General features: G+C 61.9%; 1 protein-coding gene across 4 annotated transcripts in view; it reads left to right on the forward strand.

Annotated features, from left to right (window-relative positions):
* The first annotated feature begins 7,427 nt into the window (after positions 1-7,427).
* TNS1 (tensin 1) overlaps positions 7,428-21,914 on the forward strand; it is a 62,563-nt gene continuing 48,076 nt past the window's right edge. For 3 of the 4 annotated variants that reach the window (XM_064165493.1, XM_064165506.1, XM_064165534.1), the window contains exon 1: positions 14,138-14,614. In XM_064165493.1, coding sequence (XP_064021563.1) covers positions 14,588-14,614 — 27 coding nt within the window. In that variant the 5' untranslated portion in view covers positions 14,138-14,587. Of the gene's footprint in view, positions 7,448-14,137; positions 14,615-21,914 lie in introns of those variants that run through there. The other variant, XM_064165517.1, reaches the window with a different exon arrangement.

A 21,914-nucleotide genomic window follows, 5' to 3' on the forward strand; every position in this document is an offset into this window, starting at 1 on the left:
GTACAGGCTGATGCTGGCCCTGCCAGCTCCGGGCAGTGAGGGGTTAAACCATGCACACGCATGCCAGGGTGCCGGGTATGTCCTTTGTCCCTCCTTGTGTCTCCCTCCCAGCCTGGCACTATAACCCCTCCATCCTATCACCCACAGCCTCCGGCCCCTGCAGTGCCTGGCTGTGGGGGCTCTGCTGAGCTCTGCTCTACAGCAGTTCATGCAAAAGGATCCGCTGTGATCCCTGGGTCCTTACAGAATCAGCACAGAGGTGCAGAGTGTCCCTGTGTCCTTACAGCACCCACAGTGGGGGCACTCTTTGCCCATAAAGCACTTGGCACAAGAGACCCCTGTGCCCATAAAGCACTCAGTCTGTGTGGGATCCCCGTGTCCAAAAAAGTGTCCCGCATGAGGGACTCCCTGCGCCCATAACTGGCATGGAGCATCTCTGTGCTCATCAACACCTGATGTGTGCAAGATCCCTGTGCCAAAGGACAGCCCTGAGCAGGGGATTCTTGTGCCCATGCAGTGCCTGGTGTGGGCAACCATCCTACTCTGCTGCCTGTGCTGGGGAAACTGAGGCAGGGAGGGGAGAGGCTGGCAAACGGTGTGGGGCTTCTCCTGTGTCGCTCTCACTTAGTTCCTTAACCTTTGGGAAGCTGTTCTGTGCCTGGCAGACTGGCATGGGTCACTCTGGATACGCTGTGCCAGCAAAGTGGGTGCCAAAGGCATCACTGGGCAGTGCCTGGGGGTGTGTTACTGCAGAGTGGTGACAGGCCAGTATGTGCCAAGACAGGGACAAAGCTTGGAGGAGGCAGAGGCCCCTGACTGCTGGGGAACCCAGCGTGTACCGGAACACAGGACCATGATCTGCTGAGGGCACAGACAGGTGCTTAGGGCTGCGGGTGGGTGTGTGGCACTGGTGAGATGTGGGGTGGCAGTTGTGCAGTCTCATGTCCATCCCTGTGTCAGTGTGTCCCTGATGTGGGTCCATGGGTGCATGGAACACACACGTGTGCCTGAGCATGCACACAGGGCAGAGGTGAGAAAACTGCAGCTCACACAAGTGCGGGTCTCTGGGGAGCTGCCACGGGGTGCATGTCCTGGCATGGGGGTGTGTGCATGCCCTCAAGTATGTGCGTGTATGCTGGGTGCACTAGAAGCAGTGCTTTACACTGGTCTGAGCTGTTAGAGGGGGGTCCCCCAGTCCTTTCCATGCCTGGATGAGCACTGACACGTGGTGCACTTGAGTGCACCCCAGCATGTATGCATGGGGGATACATGTGCAATATGTGCTTGTGCCCAAGAGCAGTGCAGGGGCAGCTCTGCTAGAAGCAAGTGTGGGGACCTTGGCGACAAGATGATTCCAGGAGGGGGGACACAGAGGGATCCTACCAAGGCTGGCCCTGATCTGAAGGTACACGTCTGCACCAGTGGTACCCGCGGGGAAGTGGAGTCTGGGCTAAACGCCCTCTCTGTGTCCCCCGGTGAGAAAAGGAGCTCTAAGTGATGCTCACAGACAGTGCCCCTACAGCCACCCCATCCCTGTTGCATGACCCTTGTCTCCGCCCCTCTGAGGGGCCCAGGCTTGTCACAGCAGTGAATAGGAGGGGGTGATTTATGCAGGGGTGGGGACACCCCTCTCCAGCGGGGATTTCGTTTGTGGGCAGTAAGGAGGCTGATGAATGACTGAAGTAATGTGGAGGGGGCATACGGACAGGCATTCCCTGTGTGTTTGGTGCTTTGAGCAAGCTCGGCCTCCCCAGCCTCCTTGGGCCTGGCTGGCACGGGGTGGGGCAGGGAGTGCTGCCCCCATCTGTCCCCTGTCCCATCTCCACAGAAGTAGCTGTACCACGGGCTGGGCAGGCACAGTGGAGCAGTAGGTGAGAAACTGAGGCTTGGGCAGGGGAAGCCATTAGAGTGCCCATATGCCCATGCCAGCTGTGGCCTGTCCTATGCTGGTGTCCTTACCCCTGGCGCGTTCGCCATCCTGACTCACATCCTCCCGGTCACAGCCAGCCACGCACAAGTTTCCAGGCTGGAGCCAGAGTCAGCAGTGATGGGCAGGGGGGCGGGGAGGGAGCAGGGGAATACAGACACCGAGTGCTGCCCAGCCAAATTCCTTCAGGAGGGGCTGGGGCATCTATCTGCCCAATCTATCCCCTTGTGGACCGCGGGCTGCCAAGCTGCACTCCATCCCGCCTGGAGCTTGTCCCCCCTTGCTGAGGCCCCCTTGTTTGGCTCATGGATGTCTATTGCGCCCTCCCAGTTTCCCATTCCGGGACCACCCAGAGGACATGAGTGAGGGGTGGCGGGGGGGGGCTGTACACCCTGCCGCAGGACTCGGCGGAGGAGGGATGGGGGTGAGGTGTGTGGTAGGTTCCCTATCGGATCAGCAGAGGAAATGGATCCCAAATGCGTACGGGGAGGGGAGGGGTGGAGGGAAAGGGCCGGGACAAGGCACAGCCCCGCTCCCGGGCAGGCGGAGCGAAGGGCCGGGGGTCTCGTCCGGCTGTGTGGTGCGCCGCGGGCAGCATGACCGGGCTGTGCCTCTCCTGCCTGCTCTGGGTACGGCCCGCCGCGCCTGCACCGGGGGACTCTGCGGGGCACCGGGCGGCGGTGGGGGGAGCAGGCCAGCAGCACGGTGGGGCCCGGCACTGGGGGCTCAGAGCGGGGCTGGTTCCGGGACCAGGCGGCGGACGGGGCTAGTTGCGGGAGGGAGCGAAGGTAACCGAAGGCGTTTGCGCTGGGACGGGTGGACCGGGAGCGAGGGGAACCGCTGGTGCTGGACCGGGACTGGAACCGATTCTGTGGGAACTGGGCTAAGCAAAGACGGGCAGGGAGCGGGGCTGGAGGAACTGGACCGGGGGGAGTGAAGTGGGACCCAGCTAGAGAGAGAGGCGGCGGTGGGCGCTGGGAGATGCAGGAAAAGGAGACCGGAATGGGATGCGGAACAGGGGCACTGGACTGACCACCAGCCTGCGGCACCGGCTGGGCCCCCTCGGCGTCCCCAGGGCTGAGCCTCTGCGACCCCGCTGGAGGAGAAGGAAACTGGGCAAACTGGGAGGATCCAGTTAATTCCGGTTACTATGGGGCTCTGTTCCTCACCCCCAGCCACCAAGCTAAGCTGAGCCCCGCGGCACAGCGGAGTGCAAAGTGCTGGGTGAGCCCGAGCCCGCAGAGCTGGACCGGGGTGTCTTGGTGCCCTCCATCCGCCCCTGCTTTGCAGCCTGAGGTGTCGCTCCCCGACGCTGCGCCTCTGCAGTGCTGGGCAATGGATCCAGGCCTCCTAGCTCCTGATTAATCTGACGTGTCTCTCCGGTGCTTCTTGCAGCCCAGGACATCTGGGTCCCCTTCCATTCTCCTTGGGCTTGCATGGTGGGGGGGGCCATGGCCAGGGATGCCTATGGCCAAGGATGCCCATGTCCCTCCTCTTTCCCTTCCGTTTGAAGTCTGGCCCTCGGAAGTGGCATCCCCAAGACGTCCACTGCCCCTCCACGAATCCCCTCAACAGCTCCCGGCCCCGGGACAGGGAAGCTGACTGGGATCCTGCCAGCATGGAGATGCGACAGGGTTGCTTCGTGGGATAGGCCAGTTCCACGTCAGGCTGGATAGCACTGGGTGGGCAGGGTGCTGTCCTGGCAGCAAGGAGATGGGCGCTATGTCGGCTGCCCCCGCGGCGTGGCTATGGTGTTGGCAAAGGGACTTAGCAGAGGGGACTCTGTAGGGTGGGAACTGCTGGGGGAGCTCTTTCCCTAGCGAGGATAATTACCGTTAATGAAGCAGGCCCATGCAAACGTGAAGGGCCAGGACAGGGTGCGGGGGTACGTGCGTGGCATCCCGGCCGGGGCTCTGGGAACGGGGGGCACGGCGTCTTCCCGGGGCACCCCGCAGCAAAGATAGTGCTTTGCATATGTAAACGAGCTGATGGCATCGTTAGGTCTCTCTGTCACCCAGCAACTGCGGCGTGGGAGCCCTCTACCCGGGGGAACTTTTCCCACGGCTGCTGATGGCTGCTAAGGGGTGGGTGATGACATGGCTGTGTACGCGTGTGTGAGTGCATGTGGGTACACCCAGACGGAGGCATGCTGGTCTCTTGTAGGGTGGCACAAGCACAGGGGCTGCAAGGGACTGGTGAGCAGCCTCACGGGAGCAGGTGCCCAGGAAAGAGGGGCTTGCATGCACGTCTGCAAATCTGAGCAAGTGTGCAAATGCTTGCACATGGGCCTGTGCTCGGGAACGTGGAAATCAGCACATGCACCTGCTGCTGCTGTGGCTAGTGCAGATGTGCTTGCTTGCACATGCACGTGCACACACACAAGCTTGGGTACACTTGCATGCTCACAGATGTGCATGCAGTGGCCTTGACACATGCACCTCATTCAGCACTTGCAGCACCGTCGCAGCCCAGGGGTGTTTGTACGCACGCAGCCATTCCACCTGTCCATGTGTGCACGGAGGAAACTGAGGCAGGGAAGTCTTAAGGAGGAGTAACCTGGCACGCCCCTCCCCCTGGATCTGGTGCGATGCTGCAGCCAGAGGAGACCAGGGCACCCAGGACTAATCTCTTTAGTCTTGACACGAAAAGGCAGATCTATGAGGGCTCATGTCCTTATCTGGTGAGTGGGCGGCCAGGGCTGGTATGCTGCCAGGGAGTGCTCTTCCCCAAACAGCAGATTGGGAAGGGCGCTGGCTGCCTGCAGCTGCACCAGGATGCTCCCCGCTCTAAGTCCCCCTGCCTGAGCAAATGCACATGCTTGCACACTCACACCCTAGTGTCTGCACGTTAGGATCCATCCTGCACTTGCATGTGTCGGCTGTGCCCGTGTGGCCGTTTGAGCTGATTTTCTATCAGGCAGGATTCTCGTGGCTGCTTGCTCAGGGGGTACCACACCCCCTCCACTCTTCTGTGAGACACCTGAACACATACAACCTGGCAAGGAAACCAAAACATGGTGTGACACAAAGACATCACCCGCACAGGCGCCCTCCTGGCTGCACTAGAGCCTATACCTGTGCGCTGTGTATTCGCACATGGACATGCCCGTGTTTATGTGTGTGCCTTAATGGATGGCCACATGCATACACTTGAGTACAAGCATGTTCACCTTCCATGCATGCAAGCTTATGCACTTCTGCCTGCACACGTGTTCACAGAGACACTTGTGCACAGGCACATGTTAACAGGGACACGCGTGTGAATGCACCAACATGCTGGGGACACACATGCACATTGCTGCACAAACACACACGTGCATGGACAACACGTGTCCATGTACACATCTCTGCATGCACGCACACACACAGATGCACAACACACACATAGAGATGTAGACATGTACATGCACAACATGTATGTAAGTGCACACACACATGCATGTGCACACATAAATGCACAACACACACAGAGATGTAGACATGCACATGCACAACACATATGTACGTGCACACACACATGCATGTGCACATATAAATGCACACACACGCACGCTCTCTGGCTCGGGAGGCCGTGGCTGAGCATAATTACGCCCGCGCGGAACACGAGCACTTGCACAGGCCCTGACGGGCGCCCTCCGCCAGGGGGCGTCAGAGGCTGTCCGAGAGGTTCTGCGGGGTGGGGCGGGGGCAGTGCCCCCCGCACACCCGGGCACGAGCCTTGGCGTGCCCACTCTGCCCCACCCGCCCCGGCCCCGTTGCCAGGGGCACGATCTAAGGCGGGTGGGGTGCGAGGGGAACAATTCTTCACATGAGGGAGCGGGCGGAGGATGACGACCCCTGCCTAGAGGGGAGCCGAGGCAGGGCAGAGCGCCCGGCCCTGTGCCACCGCGCTGCTGCTGACGAAGCCCTGTGTGTGTGTCCCCACGTCCAGGCTCAGGACCTGGAGGCCCCCGCAGCGCACAGCTTCAAGATGACGAGCTTCAAGAAGGTGAAGGCGTGCGGGATCTGCCGGCAGGCCATCACACGCCAGGGCAGCACCTGCCGCGGTGAGCGGGGCCGCGGGCACGCGCGGCTGCAAGGGGGTGCTCTGGGGCGGCATTTGGGTGCGTGCCCGTGGGTGCGTGCCCGTGGGTGCGGCCACGAACGTGAGCACCTGAGGCGGGAACTTGTGGCTGTGACAGCCTGCGCCCACGTGCGTGTGCGTGTGCGCCGGGGCTGTGGGCAGGCGAGGGGGAGCGCGGTGCTTTGGGGAGTGGGGAGGTGGCAGGGGGAGGAGGGTGGCGCATGGCGGCACTCGTGTGCGTGCCTGTGGCTGCGTGTCAGTGGCCCGCGCACAGCTGGCCTGCAGCTGTCACCGTGCGGGTGTGCACGGGCGTGCAGCGAGTGTGCCCCTCTCACCGTGCGGGTGTGCACGCTGCAGCTGTGCACGCGTGTGCCGCTAGTGTGCCCCTCTCACCGTGCGGGTGTGCACGGGCGTGCAGCGGGTGTGCAGCTGTGCACGCGTGTGCCGCTAGTGTGCCCCTCTCACCGTGCGGGTGTGCACGGGCGTGCAGCGAGTGTGCAGCTGTGCACGCGTGTGCCGCTAGTGTGCCCCTCTCACCATGCGGGTGTGCACAGTCCTGCGGGTCGGTGTCCCTGGGTGGGTGCTCGCACCCTCTGCTTTGCCTGCTGCCCGTGCCCAGTGGGGCGCAGGCAGAGTCACGGCCCCTTGCACGTGTGCTGTGCGGCCGAGCAACGTGTATGGGCGGCGGGAGGAAACGCTGCTGGCCAGGGGAACAATGCGGCTTCCTGTGCCGCAGGAAATGTCCCCAAGGGGGGACAGGGCCTGGGAGGTGGCCGTGACCGGGGCCACGCTGTGCAGGGACCCTCGTGTCCCCTGAGGATGGGACATGTGGCTTTGTAGGGCTGCCCAGGTGTGTGGTGGCTCTCTCAGTGTGTGTCCGCAGCAGTGGCAAACGTGTGCTGGCACTGAACATGTGCACGTGCTGTCCTCTGTGGTGGCACTGGCATGAGTGTGCCGCAGCAGCACGCAGGCAGGCAGGGGCATGGGCACCGAGGGTGCCCCACCATGCCCTCTTGCATGCCAGTGCACACGTGAGGCCTTGTGAGACATGTCCAAGCATGGTCTCACTTCGTGCCGTCAACCCCATGGCACCAGGGTTGGCATGCCCACACGCTTCCCAGCCTGTGGCACTGGGGGGTGGATGGCTCATACACATGGGGGTGTGCCTGAGTGTGGCACCCGTGCGCACATGGATCTGTGCCGCGCTGGTGCAACAGGGCGTGTGCAAGTGTTGTGTGTGAGGTGTGGGCATCTGTGTGTGCATGTCCTGGCAATTTGTGTCAAGTGCCAGGGTGTTCTATGCACCGTGTCAAGGGGGCCCACTTCCTATCCAGCCCTGCATGTGCAGCGCTTGTGAGCTGCCCCCCAGCAATACACTCTACTGCCTCTACTAACCTTGTCCCCTCTCTCCCTCCTTTAGGCTGCAAGCTGTCCTGCCACACCAAGTGCCAAGCCAAGGTAAGGCTGGTGCCCCTAGGCATACCCCTCTCTGCCTGAGGGGCACCAGAGGATTGGAGTGGAGAAGCCACTGTCCATGCCTGCTGACTCAGACAGGCTGGTGGCTGTGGGCTGCTCTTCATGGCACTGATGTCACCTGTGCCTGGCTGGGTTTTTGGGTGCAGCTCTGCGCAGAGGCTCTCAGCATGACTCCATGCCGCAGTGCCTGGAGTGGGGTGCCCTTTGCCAGGGTGAGAGCTGCTGCATGTGGATGCTGTGCACCGAGGCTGAGTCCTGCCAGCACCACGCAAATGCTGAGCACTTCTCCCAACGCCCCGTGCTGCCGGGGGCGGATCTTGCTGGCGGGAGGGAGTGGAGTCCCAAGGATTCTCAGCGGTGATGTCCGTCTGTCGGTCTGCCACACCAGGGGACTCTACAGCAACCCAGGTTCTCCAGGGAGCTGGGCAGAGCTGCTGTGCTGCTGGGGCAGGGGAGTTGGTGCGTTCCTGAATCCCCAGGGAGGCATGTGTGCCAGCCAGCTCTGGGGTTGGCATCTTGGGCAGGAAGAGGCTGGCGCACCCCGGGCTGGCAGCATAGGCTGGGACATGCCCATGCTCATGCCCGACTGGGCAGGGAGAGAGAGGAAAAGCCTGGGGTGGAGGTGAGGGCTTGAGCTTGGGGCCAGGCACGCGTCAGGCTTTGCAGGGTGCTGCGGTGTGGGTGGTGGCATGGGGCAGGCACTGGGAGCAGCCCTGGCCTTGAGCCCAAGCTGAGGTGTCGGAAGAGGTGGAGGCTGTGGGGGACTGGGGGCTGGGGGCTGGGGAAGTGCCTGGCACCTTGGGTTCTGAGCGATCAGAGCAGAGGTGGCCAGGAGGCTCAGCAGGGCTGTGCCATCCTGGGACCCTCTGCCAACCCCAGGACCCTGTGCCAAACACTCCCCAGAGCTGAAGCCAGAGAAGGTGTGCTGCGGGGAGAGAAAAAGGGCGTGTGGGGTGAGAGGATGCCCGCAGTATGGCAGGCAGCATCTGCCAGCGGTTTCCGGGCAGGAGGCAGCATCGGGAAGTGCATGCATCTGGTTGTGTGCCCGGGGGAGATTCTCTGATGTCCGCTGTGGGGTCGTGCACCAAGAAAGGGTGCCCAGCATCTGGGCCCAACATATGGGTCGCCTGTGCACAGAGGCAGCCTGTGGCTTGCTCCTGCAGCCGGCTGCATTTCATTAACCTCTGTCACCCTTCCCACGCTGGCTGGAAGCTGGAGCCCCCTCGGTGGGGCCAGCTAGCTGAGGGGTGTGCTGCTAGGGGGTGTTCTGCAGAGTTCCTTTGGGCCAGCGCCCAGGGAGGGGCTCCTCTGTCTGGGCAGGCAGCCAGCTGACTCACACGCTGGCTTGTTATTGTAGGGTCTTGAGGGAGAGTTCGTGTGGGGAAGGGGCTTGGCACAGAGCAAAACTGGCCTCTTGTCTACCTGAAGCCCCTGACGTTTAACCCCTGCACTCTCAGGATGCTTTGGCATGAGAAGATGGACTCATCCCCAAAGTTCTGGCAGCTGCACAGCCTAATGCTTCCTCATTCTGCCCTGGAGATGCTGCTGAGGTCCTGGTGCTCCCCATTCTGGTGACTCCTGGCCCTGAACCCTGTCTCACCATGCTATTGGCAGCATCTTCCCCCATGGTCCCCCTTTTTACACCACTGGGACCTTCCCTGACCCCTTGCTCTGCACCCCTGGCTACCACTCCAATACAGCCAGCTCCTGGACAGCTGCCCCCAGGAGGTCCCCAGTTACAACCCCCAAAATGGGCTGGGGATGGTGAGGGAGGGGGAGAAGGGGGCGAGGTGTGAGTAGCAGAGCTGTCAAGAGTGTGAAGGGTTGTACTGGAGGTGACTGGTGTGGGGTGCCAGGTAGTATAATGGACGTGATGGGGCTATAAGGGAGGGGTCACTGGGGTGTATGTGGGAACACTGGGAAGGTGTTGGGGTGCTGGTGAGTACCACACCCCCAAGGAGGCAGTGAAGGGGCAGAGCTGTGCCAGGGTGGGCAGGACTTGTACCCTGGAAGTGACCTGCACTCCTTGACGTCCCACACTGTCGAAGGGATAGTGGTGGGGACAGCAGTTAGACCCGTGCCTGTGGTGGCAGCGATGCTGGCAGGGTGCCTGGCACCCGTGGGCGGCACTGGAGGGGCTGGGGCAGCCGCACACACATAGGCTGGGAAGCACAATGCCGTTCCCATGCCCATGTAAGGCCCTTCTCATGTGTGGCCCCTCCACTCAGGGATTTTTCCTCACTTAGTAAACTTCCCTCCCCCTGAGGGAAGCGGGTGGGTGGATGGATGGACATGGGTGTGTATCCAGCACCCCCAGCCTGCCCCACTCTCACATGGAGACTGCCTGCCCAAAGCAGTATCTTTCTTTGAGAAGGGGGGAAACTGAGTCACAGAGCCCTGCCTTGGGGCAGCTGGAGGTGGGGGAGATGACATGGAATGAAGTGCTTTCTGTGGCAGTGGCCGGGTGTGGGTGAGCTTGGGTGTTGGCGTGTGGCAGTTGTGGCACAGTCAGGAACTGGTGCTAGCACTATGCTTCTGGCTGGCACGGAGGGATAAGCCCAAGGATACTCCAGGCACTGGGGGCACGCAGGCATGTCACAGATCACGGAGCAAGGGAGATGCTGGTGGCGTCCCTGTCCCCTGGAATATGCTCACTCCCACTGAGGTTGGATTTTGCCACGGTGCTGCTCGGGGAGGCTGAGAAAAGATGAGGGACAATGTTTCTCCCTCTGACAGGAGCCAGTCTGGTGATAGCCAGGGAGAGCTGCAATGTTTGGCTGTGTAATCGGCTGGCAATTGCTGCTGGATAGTTCTGGGAAGTGGTGGCTGTGCCAGTCCCTGGGCCTGGCAGGGCTCCAGCCTGCCCCACTTGCCTTGGGCCACACTGGGACTCACATGTCCTAGAGAGGTGCAGGTGCTGTGCTAAGGGGGGAACCTGAGGCATGGCAGATAGTATGGGGCAGAGACACTCCCAGGGCTGCCTTGACCCCTGGTGTCAGCCCCTGGGGAGCTGGCAGAGGGCTGCTGCTTGCCCGTGTATGTGGGTGTGTGCACGGGCGCGCTTGCGTGTGCCCAGAGGTGAGCGTGCTTGCGTGGCGGTGCACACGACTGTGGGTGCACCATCACCTGTGCTTGCAGACACCTCCGTGGGCATGTGAGCCCGTGTGTGTGCAAGAGCATCTACCCAGGCACACGAGTGTGGAACATCCCCCCCTGTGCACAAGCGTGCTGACACATGGGTCCCATGCGTGTGTTCACAGCTCAGTGCCGTCCATCCCCGCTGGCTTCCTGCCAGGGCCCGCTTGTTTTTCAAGTGCCCCCCTGCAATGGGACTCCAGGGGTGAATTTGTCCATCATTAAACCAGGGCCTGGAGCAGGGCCAGGGCCAGGCAGTGAAGCACATCGTGGCCAGAGCAATCGCTCCCAGTGCCCACAGCACGGGCAGGCTGCTGGCAGTGGGGGAGTGCAGCAGGACCAGCGCTGTGGCGTGCAGTGGTGGTGAAGAGGACACACATCTCCTGTCCTGTCAGCTGGTGCTGAGGACTCCCCAGAGCTGGGAGAGTAAACTGAGGCAGGGAGCAGTCAGACCCTTCTGGGGAGGCTTTATTTATGGTCATGGGCACCCTACAGCTGTGCCATGGGCAGGGGCCTGGGCAGTGCTAGGGTCGTGTCCAGAGGGCCCTTGGCTATGCCAGGAATGAGGGCTGGAGAGAGAGAACATCCATGTCCCCTTATCTCTTGCTAAGGTTCACGTGGCTGTCCTGTCCCCGCTCGTTGCCTCAGCTGCTCTGCCCAGCTGCTTCCTCCTGGCACAGCAGAGGGGATGGTGTGCCAGTCACATGGGGAGCTGCCCATCCCGTCCCTGTCCCTGATTCCCCTTACAAGTCCCCCCCACCCAGTACTTCAGGACAGCTAATTAGCAACACCTTTGGTCTCCACAACGGAGCCGTGGGGGAGGAATGCCACAGGACCTGGCACAGGCCCAGGTGGGAAGGTGGCTCGGGGGACTGTGGGAGTCAGCCCTGGCCCAGTGCCATGCCAGGTCATGTTTATGCAGCAGGTCCTGAATGGAGTTCTGGGTTGTTTGTTTTTTTTTCCCCTTTTTGTTTGTTTTATTTTGCTTTTCTCCTTTTCTCTTCCTCTTTCCCTTTTCCCCTTCTTTACTTCACTGCCCAAATATTCAGCCTCTCTCAGCTCCCAGGGGTTGGGGGGTGGAATTTGGCTTGGCTGCTTGAGGAAACTGGGGACTTTTCTGCACCCCCCTGGGTGCTGCTGCATGCAGGGAGAGCAGGCAGGGGGGCAGTGATACTGACACCACACACACTTGCTGCACTGGTGAGCTCTGGCTGGGGCTGTCCCAGGAGCTGTCACTTGAGACAGCAGGGACCACTAACCTTCCTCCTTGGGGGCTCCCAGATGTGCGTCCAATCCCTGTGTTGCTTGGAGGCAGGATCTGGGTTGGACAGGTCTCTGCCAATCATTTCCCACTTATTTTCTCCCTTCCCATACTACTTCACATTTCCCATGGCCACTGCTGACTGGGATCTGCCCTGGTAGGGGCATAGTGTCCTCAAGGACCACCAGCATTGCATCCTCCAAGGGGTGGCACCAATCCCAAAGCAGCCAAAAGGTCTGGCTCAGGTACAGACCCTGCACTGGGGCTTTGTCTCCTCCTCTGTGCTTTCACCTCCAGAGATGATCCTTCCTTGATATCCGGTCCCCAGGTCTTCTTTGTCCACTAACATCTGGGGTGATGGTGCTCAAGGGTGTCAGTTTTGGGTCATGGAGGAGCTGGTTCAGGGACAGAGTGCTTTCTCTGGAGACGCTGAGGGGACCTCATGGGGGGGCAGAGGACGCTGGATCCACTCCCCTCAATGCATTGACCTGGTGGCTCTGGAGTTACTTTGATGGTTGGAGTTCAGGGATGTTGTCAAGGCTTCTCTGGCCGAGTCCTGTGAAGGGAACACGTCATCTCCCCAGGAGACAGCTCCCATCGTAGCCACAGGGGCAGTGACACGCAGTCGCTGCCCTTTGCTCACCCACTCATTTCCATCCCGGTCAGTCACTGATACTTTCCCATCTGGCTCTGACTCTTCTGGTGTTCCCCAGGGTCCAGGAACTATCCTATGGCCACACTCAGAGGAGCCTGGGCTGGGTGGGGTCCGTGCAGGGGCCTGTACTGGACTCGAGCTGGGGTCTGTGCCCAGATCCCCTGGCAAAAGACATACACTGCCCCTCTATCCCAGTTGCAGTGCTCCGCTCTTTTTGGGATGCCTGCTTTTGGGAGGCTATGGTGCTGGGGCTGCTTGTTTGGGGATGCAAATGGATCCCTCGTGGGGGAGGTTTGTCACCTATTGTGATTCAGCCCTGTGCCCTTGGGTGCCAGTGGGGGCAGCAGGGCTCACATTTGCCCAGGAGAGGGGCGAGGAGGTGCCTCCCGGGGAATCTGAGTGTCTGATGCTTCATCCTTGGCAGTGGGAAGGATCTGCCAGTGCTTCTTGGTGCTCCCGTCCCATGGCACTGTCCAGCTGCTTGGGAGACCGAGGCGTGGAGAGACTGGGAAAGATCTGCGGGACTGGAATTGCACTCACAGGGTTGTTGCATGGGGGAAAGCAGGGGGAGAACCCCTCGCTCCCAAGCTCTCCCTGGTGACTTTCGGGGTGGTGGTGAGGCAGGAGAGGTGCCCAGGGTCCTGCCCTGTGCTTGCTGAGCCAGCCCCGGCCTTTTGGCTGAGCCCGCACCGTGAGGATGGAAACGCAAACAGGAATGGGGAGGTGTTGGGCGAGAAAATGTCAACAGCGCCGGGCCCGGTGCCTGGCTTGCTGCCTCCGCGGCCGGCTCGCTGCTCCGCGGGCCACTGCCAGGCGAGCTGCCCCCTGCCTGCCGAGCTCCGCTGGGGGCTTCCACACTTCGCTTCCGGCTCTTGCGGCGCTGAGCACTTGCTCGGGCAGCAGGGCTGGGGCTGGGCTGGCCCGAGGGTGGCTAGGGAGAGCAGGGCTCCGTCCACTGCCACGCAGAGCCCCCGAGGAGGAGGAAGGGAGACGGGGAGGAAGGCAAGGAGGATGTTGGGTGCACTTCGGGTATGGCAAAGGCAAGCAGGGACTGGTATGTCACTGTGTGCCAAGGGACAGCTGGGACTTCTCCAGCGTTTTAACTGTGCTCTTTAATCGGGGGTCCGGGGGGGGATGGGCTGATAAATCTTCACATCCCCCCAGTATCGGGGGTGCGGGGTACCCAAGGACCGTTAATGGGGCACTTTGTCCCATGCATGGGCAGGGGGACACCAAGTTATGCCAAAGGGTGCCAGGCAGATAGAGGCCCCAAGAAGGGCCCCACACCCCCGTCTCTGCCCCCCCCCCCCCCCCCCGCCAAGGGCACGGGGACGCCGGTGGCGTCACGCGGGGCGATAAGGCCCCGACCCCGCTGCGCCCCACCGGCTGCCACGGCCCCTCCAGCGCGGGTGCGAGGCGCTTTGCGGGGGGATGTGGCGGCGCTGCGTGCGGGGCGTTCTGCGAGCGGACAGGCTGCCCGCTTGTCGGCACCCCTCCGCCAGCGCCGTCTGCCCGAGACGGGCTCTCGGTTGCCTTTAAGGGCGTTTTTGGGGGAGGCGAGGGGAGCGGAGCGGGGCTGGACTTGGAGCGCGCCGTGCAGCTGGGGAGAGAGGGAAGAGAAGAAAGAGGGAGAGGGAGCAAGCGGAGGGAGGGGAGTGTTGGAAAACGCCATCCGGGACCCCCTTCCTAGCAAGGACCAGGGCCGGGGCCCCCGAGCTCCCCAGCCCCCGGTCGTTCCGGGGGTGCCGTGGGGAGCGGGGGGCCGGCGGGACCCCTTTGCATTCCTCCATCGCTGGGGTCCCGCTCGCGGGGAGTGAAACCCTTCGGTCTCTCCCCCTCCTTCCCTCCCCTCCCTCCTCCCTCCCTCCTTCCTTCCTTCCTTCTCCAGACTCGGCCCGGGGAGGGAGGGGGGCTCTGCCTGCAGTCTGCCTTCACTCCTGCCCGCCCGGGCGACGCTGGGCTCCCGCCTGCCCCCCCCCTCCCCCCGCCCCCCTAGCCGCCCCCCGGCAGCCCCCGGGCCAGGTGAGGCCGCGCCGCTGACCCTTTCAGATGTAGGCAGGCGAGACCCCGGATGGATTTCGGGAGCGTCATGAACAAGGTACGGGCGGACGGCGAGGGCACGGGGGTCCCAAAGCTCTCCTGGGGGAGGGGGGGCGTGGGGTGGGTGGGTGGGTGCTGCGGGAGGTGGCATCTCTTCAGGGGGCGGAGGCCACGCGTGACATCCAAGTCGGGACAGGGTTAGGGGGCTGCGGCACCCCTGTGTTGGGGTGTTCTCCGCTGTCGATCTCTGAAGGGGGTCTCGGGGCGCGGGGAGAGCTTGGACTGGAGCGGTGTTCCCGCGGAGGGGGATTTGGGAAGGGACAGGGCTGCTTGGCTGCTGGCTGGCAGCCGTGAGCGGCTCGGAGGGCCGTGCCCCCTGCGTCCACCTCCCCACCTCGCCGGGGCGGTGACCCGCTGGGTGCCCCCTGGAGCAGGGTACGGAGGCACTGGGCTCATCGTCCCCTCTGCAGTGTGTAAGGACCTGTCCCTCGGGATCGAGGGCTGCGCGGGAAAGCGAGTTCGTGCCCCGGCGCCCCGTTCCCACGCCGCGGCTAGGGGGAGCGATGCCGGGCGGGTGCCTGTCACCCCGCACCGAGGGGCACAAACGAGAGGGGCAGGCTCTGCGCCAGGACACCCAGGCAGCCCACGGGTTAACCCCCCCCCCAGTCCTGCCGGGGGACCGTCAATGTTTAGTTAAACCTCGGGTTAATGAGTGGCGAGAAGCCTGGCAGCCCCGGCGGGTGCCAGCTTACCACCACCACCACCTCCCCCCAGCCCGGGCAGGGACCCCGTCCCCTCCGTGCTGCCAGGCCTGCAGAGGGTTAAATCCGGCAGGGCAGGTCCCAGCGCAGATGTTTTTGGGCCGTGCTCGTGGGAGAGGAAACGGCGGAGAGAGGCATCAGCCCTCTTAGTTTTAAGGGGAAAACAAGGAGGAAAAAATCCTCAGCCACGCAAACAAAAAAACCCAAACCAAAAGAGAGAGCTGCTCCTTGCCCGGGGCTCCTGATCGGTAGCAGGGTCAGCCACCAGTGACCTCAGTGTGTGTGCTGCGGGGCAGCTAGCAGGGACAAGGCAATGACAACACCTCATGGAGGACGTTCAGATGGCATCTGCTGTATGAGGAGTTTGAGGTTGCTGGAGGACAACCAAGTGGGCACCCTGTGCTCTTGCAGCATGATGCCACTTGGAGCATTGTGTGTGTGTTCTGTCTGGCGTTTGAAGCCATCCCTGGGGGTGACACCACCAGGGAAAGTCAGCTGGGAGAAAATGAGCTTCCAGCTGTGCTGTAGTGAAGTCTGGCTGGCCCCTGTTTCAGGATGGGCAGGGCTCTGCACCTCCTTTGTGCCCCTGGTTTTGGGTCCTGAGCTGAGGGGGTCATTTACACCCTTTCAAGGGACTGCTGGAGCAGAGTTGCCTTGGGCCACCCTCCTGTGTCCTGGCCTTGTGCATCTTGCCACAGTGTCAGCAGCCCCCACTCAGCACTGGAGCCACACCACTGGGTGTTAGGGTGCAGAGAGGAATGTAAACCCACAGTAAGGCCCCTGGCCATGGGGGAGCAGCTCTGCCTCTGCTTATCCTTCCTCTTCCTACACCTCCTTGACCCCACAGGTGAGGTACAACAGTTTTGGAGTGCTGCTCAGCAGTTGTTATTCATGGCAGCGGCTTTGGCTTCATACTGTGGAGTGGGGACACAGCATCTACCGCAGTCTCCATTTGCTTGGGGCTTTCCCCCATAAGGGGAGCCCCTGGACTTGCTGATAGGGGGCACAGACCCCCTGGGGTAGTCGAGCCTTATCTTGGCCCCTTGACTGTCTGTTGAATTGGGTCACAGCTCCATGGGCACTGTCACTGATGCCATGGGGCAGCCCAAAGCCTGCAGTGAAGTCTTCATGCCTTGTGCTCTGCCAGCATGGGGACCCTCCGTGGGCCAGGGTCCCATACAGGACTCGCCACAGAGCACAGGCAGCCAGCTTGCTTGGTCACGGGCCCATGTGCTGGCCAGTCACACCTGAGTACCTGTGCTCTGAGCAGTCTCAATGCCAGGATCCATTTATTGACCAGTCCCATGTGAGAATCTGTGCATTGACCAGTCCTGTGCTGGAATCACCGTTCTGGCCAATCCTGCATGGCAATCAGTGCCCTGGCCAATCCCGTGTCAGAACCCACGGACTGGCCAGTCCCGGGTGAGAATCCCTGTGCTGGCTAATCCCATCCAGGAATCCCTGTGCTGGCCAATGCTGTGTCAGGTTGTGTGCACTGAATGGTCTCAGGTGCCAGACCACTTGGTGCCCAGTGCCATGTAAGAATCCATGCACCAGCTGATCCAGTGCGAGAAGCTGTGAGTGCAGCAGTCCTGGTGAATCCCCCTGCAGCAGGCTGCGTCTTAGCCAATCCGAGTGTGTGTCTGCTCTCTGGACAAACCTGTTAGCTGATTTAGGCTCAGGAGGCTTGATGAGGGGCTGGGAATGACGCCCATGCCTCCCCTGGGGCAGGCTAGTTGTTGAGACCCCGTGGGACTGAGGCGAGGGGTGTCACTGCAGCGAGGTGGCAGTATCCACAGTGCTGGCAGCAGGGCATCACTGGGGCTGTGGGGACAGTGCCAGGCAGGCAATGGCCTGCAGGACTGGATCCAGACCTGCTGCCTGCAGATGTTGCCTTTTTAGGCACTGGAGCACAGCACATCCTTGCCCGTGGCCGGCCTCATGCCGAGGCAGCATCCACTGCCAGAGCAGGGCCAACTCTTGGGCATGTGGAGGCAACTCTGTCACTCTTCTAATCCTCAGACCCCTCTTTTTCCCCCAAACGGGCCTGAGGGTGCTACCTTCTCTCCCTTTCCCTAGTCAGCACTTGGCACCCTGGGGCTGATAGCTCAAACCACCCTCAAGCTGACCTGCCCTTATTTGGGTTGAAATCAGAACTATTTTAGTGCTGATGCCTCTGTCCCAATCCCTCAGAGCTTTCCTGTGTTGCCTTCCCCATTGAGTGTCCTGTTTCCCTGAACTGGGGCTGCTGGCCTGGCAAGCCATGGGCCACTGGGAAATGTCACCCTCCTGACTGGGCTGGGGTGTGCTGGAGTGCCAGTGGTGGCCCCAGGGCCACTGTGGGTGTGAGCACCTTATGTCCCCCACAGTATCTCAGCCCTGATCTGCAGGGTTGGGCACACCAGGTGACCTCTGTCCTGGCCTTGCTGCCGCCAGGGTGGGGATGGGCTATGGGGCGGCTCCCTGGGCACATACCTGAAGGGAGACAGGGGGATGGGGTCTGTCCCAGCCTGGGGAGCATCCCCGGCACAGTGGTGCTCTGTGGTACTCACCTCGAGTACTAGCAGCATCTCATGGGTAATGTAGGGCAGGGCAGCCTGCTGGCCTCGCTCTGGCACGAGTGCTGCCAGGCATCCAAGCATGGAGGGGATGGCACGGTGACAGCCCCTGACCCAGCTGTGGGGCGGGCCAGGGATGCTCAGAGGGAAGCCTGGGAGCAGCCAGACCTCTGTGCCCCAGTGTCAGCCCAGCCTGACTCACCCCGAGCTGCTGGCCAAGCTGCTCCCTGGCTCTTCGCTGCAGCCGTTGGTTACACCCTCGCGAAGGGGGAAAGCCTCAAGGCAGTAAAGCCCTGGAGCGCTGGTGGGGGCATAGAGGAGCTGTGTGATGCTGGGGTGCTGTGTGCTCGGCAGGGTCCCGGTGCTGAGCGGCAGGGGCTCTGCACAGCCGCCCGTGTCTCACGCTGGGGCTGTGCAGGGCAGGGTGGAGCCGGGGCGAGGGGGAGTGGGTGTGGATGGAAACATGCCGTCCTCCCGCCGAGGGCTTGTTGCATAAACAGGAGATTTGCCAGAGCTGGGAGAAATGTGAGGGAAGGAGCAGGCGGCACGTGATGGACTCAGCGGAGACCTGAACCCTCTGCAGGGCAGGGGTGTGGGCCGAGGGGCACCTTCCGAGCTCAGATCCTATAGTCTCTTTATGGCTGGCAGGAGGGAAGGATGCTGCAGCTGGTCTCATTGGGAAGGGGGGAATAAGATTGCTGGAGAGGGGAAAACCTTCTCCAGCATCCCTAACTTGGTGGTCCTAACAAGTTCTCTTGAAGTGCCTTCTGATGTGGGGTGCCAGAGCAGGGCTCTTGCTCTGCCCCACATTGCAGCTAGGAGGGGATTCAGCAGGGCTGTGGCAGAAGTGGAGGGGCTGATGAGCAGAAGGACTCTGGGTTTGTCTGGGGAGTTGCCATGGCCTGTGTCCCTGAAATCCCTCTTTGCCTGGAGCAGGGTCTTGGGGTGAGCAGAGGGTCATGGGGTGCATGGGAAGGTGATGTGCAGCTCAGCTGGGGCATGGGTGACACAAAGCTCAGTCGACCTTGCTAGAGAGGAATAGGTTCCCCGTGGAGTGATGTGGGCTGAGCTGGCATCAGTGCCACCCCAACACCATCCTATGGAATGCCTATCTGGTCACTGAGTCACCATCCTCTTTGGCAAGCACATTTCCAGCCTGCAGGGTGGTTTGGGCAGAGGACCCCTTTTACTGAGGACTGGAGAGAATAAAGTATCTTACTGCCCTGTTTTGGGGTTCCCATCCTGGGTTGGGGAAGCCAGAAGGGCTGTACCCGCCCAGCACTGGCTTACAGGAACAGACGGGCTTGAGGTGCTAGGAGGGTTCCTTTTGACAGCTCCTCTCCATCTCTGGCCACACCAGCTGAGCCGGCTTGCTGCTGTCTGGGCGCCTGGCTGTGGGAAGCAGCTCAGGCTTGCCAGGCTCTGCACAAGGGCCGAGGTGGCTGGTACTGCAGCTGCTCCCAGCATTGCAAGGGTCAGCACCGGCCCGGATATCGGCCAACTCAGGAATGTTTATCGGAGCTCCTGGGGAAGGGAAAAACAAAAACCACCACCCAAAGGAAGGGATATGCGTCAGAGATGGGCTTGCGTCGCCCACCGGCAGCTGGGCGAGCCGTGCTATGGGCTGTGGGCCAGTGCTCGCCTTGCTTCAGCAGCCCGGCTAGGGGGATGCCTGTGCTCCCCAAGCCTGCCCCATGCCTCCTGCTGCACAGACGCAGCTTGCTCCCAAATCACAGGGTCCCTCTGTGGAGGTTTGTCTCACAACGCGCAGCAGGCACCTCACAGCCTGAGCCTCCAATCCGTGGGGATGCTGCAGCTGGAGCAGGACACAGCCGTGCCTCTGAGCATGTCCATGGCTGCAGGGGTTATTTTTGCTGAGGGAGGAGGGAGAGGAAGGATCTGGGAGGGAGGGAGATGTGGGCGGTGGTTGCAGCATCGAGAAGGCTCCGAGGTGTCTCATCACTGGGTATGTGGTGGATGTCCACATCTCTCCAGGCTTCGCTGGGTGCTTGTGAACTGGTGCCAAAGTCCCGGCAGGGATCTGGGGGGGCTGCAGCTGGTGGGGTTCGGTGGAGGAGGACTGCTCTGCCCTGGGGAGGTGTGGCCAGGTGTTTATTTCTGGGCTCGGACACCTCGAAGGCGTCAAGTTACTGTAGGTGTGGTGACAGCTGGCTATGGGCGAGCGAGCCCTCCCTCCCCGGGGCAGGGCCGCAGTCTGTGCCCAGTGCTTTGCGAGGCATCCGAGAATCCCCGCCGCTCCTGCCTCTCCAACCTCATTTGCTGGCAAGCTGATTTTGCTGCTTGGCAAGCCCTGGCTCTCGGGGCACCATCTCATGGGATGTGGCTGCTGGGAGGGACAGAGCTGCGACCTGGGGGGCCGTGGGGGGCTGGTGGGGTGGGTAGCAGCCCCGCTGTGCTTCGTTCCTCACATTCCTGGGCAGGGCTGCTGAGCGGCGGGGTCGCGGTGGTGGGGGCCAGGCAACAGGAATGCAAACACCGGTGGGGGGGAGAAGAAAGGCTGCTGTGTCTGCCGTGGCGAGGCAGAGCTCACACCAGGGGAGTGCAGGTCTCCCCACCTTTACCGTCCTTGCAGGAGTTCTTGGGGATGGAGTTGGAGACAGTGCTGGGGGCTGCCATGGTCCCTTGTGGGCAGGAGGGATGCTTCTGCACCCCTGGGTCACTAGCCTGGCTTCCCTAGGTAGAGGTGCATTGCCTAGGGCAGGGTCTTGCCTGTTCTCCTTGAACCTGAGGCATGTTGGAGCCAAAGCTGCAAGAGGCACGGAAGCTGAAAGCAGCATTACATTCCTGCAGTCCTTGTAAAACTGCCTTTTTGGGATGAAAGAGTGCCTTACGGCCCGGGTTGGTGTATCCTGTGGATGGGAGGAGCAGCCCCGGGTGAGCACAAACCATATTAGACATCACACAATCCGCTAGGGCAGGGAAATATGACCGTGGGCACCCCCGGTTTTGCTCTTCTTCAGCTGAAGGAGCATTCGTAGCCTGCAAACCTCATAGCGCCCATAGCAGAGGAGGGATGGGCATGGGCCCTACCTGTCTGCGGGACCCCCCTGCCCCACGCTGGAGCGGGAAGCTCCGCGTCTGCCCCCATCACTGGCCTCAGGAGGTGGGGCTAGGTGGGGTCCAGGGGCCCTGCGTTGAGCATCCCCGGGCGAAGAGTACAGCGGTGTGCGGGGCATGGTGTGGCGTATGGCGAGGCGCTCGCCGGCAGCTCGCTGCCGGAGAACATTCCAGGGAGGCTGGCGTGGGGCCAGCGCCGAGGGGCAGGGAAAGGGGCCTTTTATGGAAGCGTTTCTGCATTAGAATAAAATCATCATAATAATGCGCAATGGAAGGGAGCGGGAGGAGGAGCCCCTGAAGAGAGCAGGCGGGATGGGAGCAGGCTGGCAGCCGGGCAGCGGCTGGTCATTGCCCTGCGAGGACCGGGATGGGGTGGGATCCGGGTTCTGCAAGTGTAGTGTTTGGCCGAATCCTGCTTTTTATGGCCCAGGACAAGGGAGGCTGAGTGGGGTGTGAGGGATCACTGAGCTGCCATGATCAGGGACCCGCCCCCGAGTGGATTTTGGCTGAAGGGATGGGTGCCTGGGGGTCGCAGCTCCTGGGGATACATGGCGGGGTTCGGAGAGGACGGAGTGCCACGGACCTCACCCTGCTCCTGCCGCTGGCGTCTCCCTGTCAACTCGGGGCCGGAGCAGCCGTTCCCGCTGCCCCCGGCGCGAAAAAACAAGGCGCTGGCTCTCCCAGCTCGGCGTGTTACTGCTTCCCGACGAACCGGGGTGCACGCAAAACCCAAGGTTAATTGTCAGTAATTGCCGCTGGTAATTAAGGTAACAATAGCTGGGCTGTTCAGCTGGCGGCTGCAGGAGGCTCACGAGGCCGGGCTGGGATAAGTTCCAGGAGCTGCTCTTGGCATCAGGCAGCCTTGCCATGCGGTGTCCTGCCATGCCCACCCAAGGCTGGGGCTCCCTCATTTCCCTGGCCGATGGAAGAATGGCACCATCGCCGTGGCTCCGAGCCCACT

This window comes from Pogoniulus pusillus, chromosome 2 (genome assembly GCF_015220805.1).
Source record: "Pogoniulus pusillus isolate bPogPus1 chromosome 2, bPogPus1.pri, whole genome shotgun sequence".
Taxonomy (NCBI): domain Eukaryota; kingdom Metazoa; phylum Chordata; class Aves; order Piciformes; family Lybiidae; genus Pogoniulus; species Pogoniulus pusillus.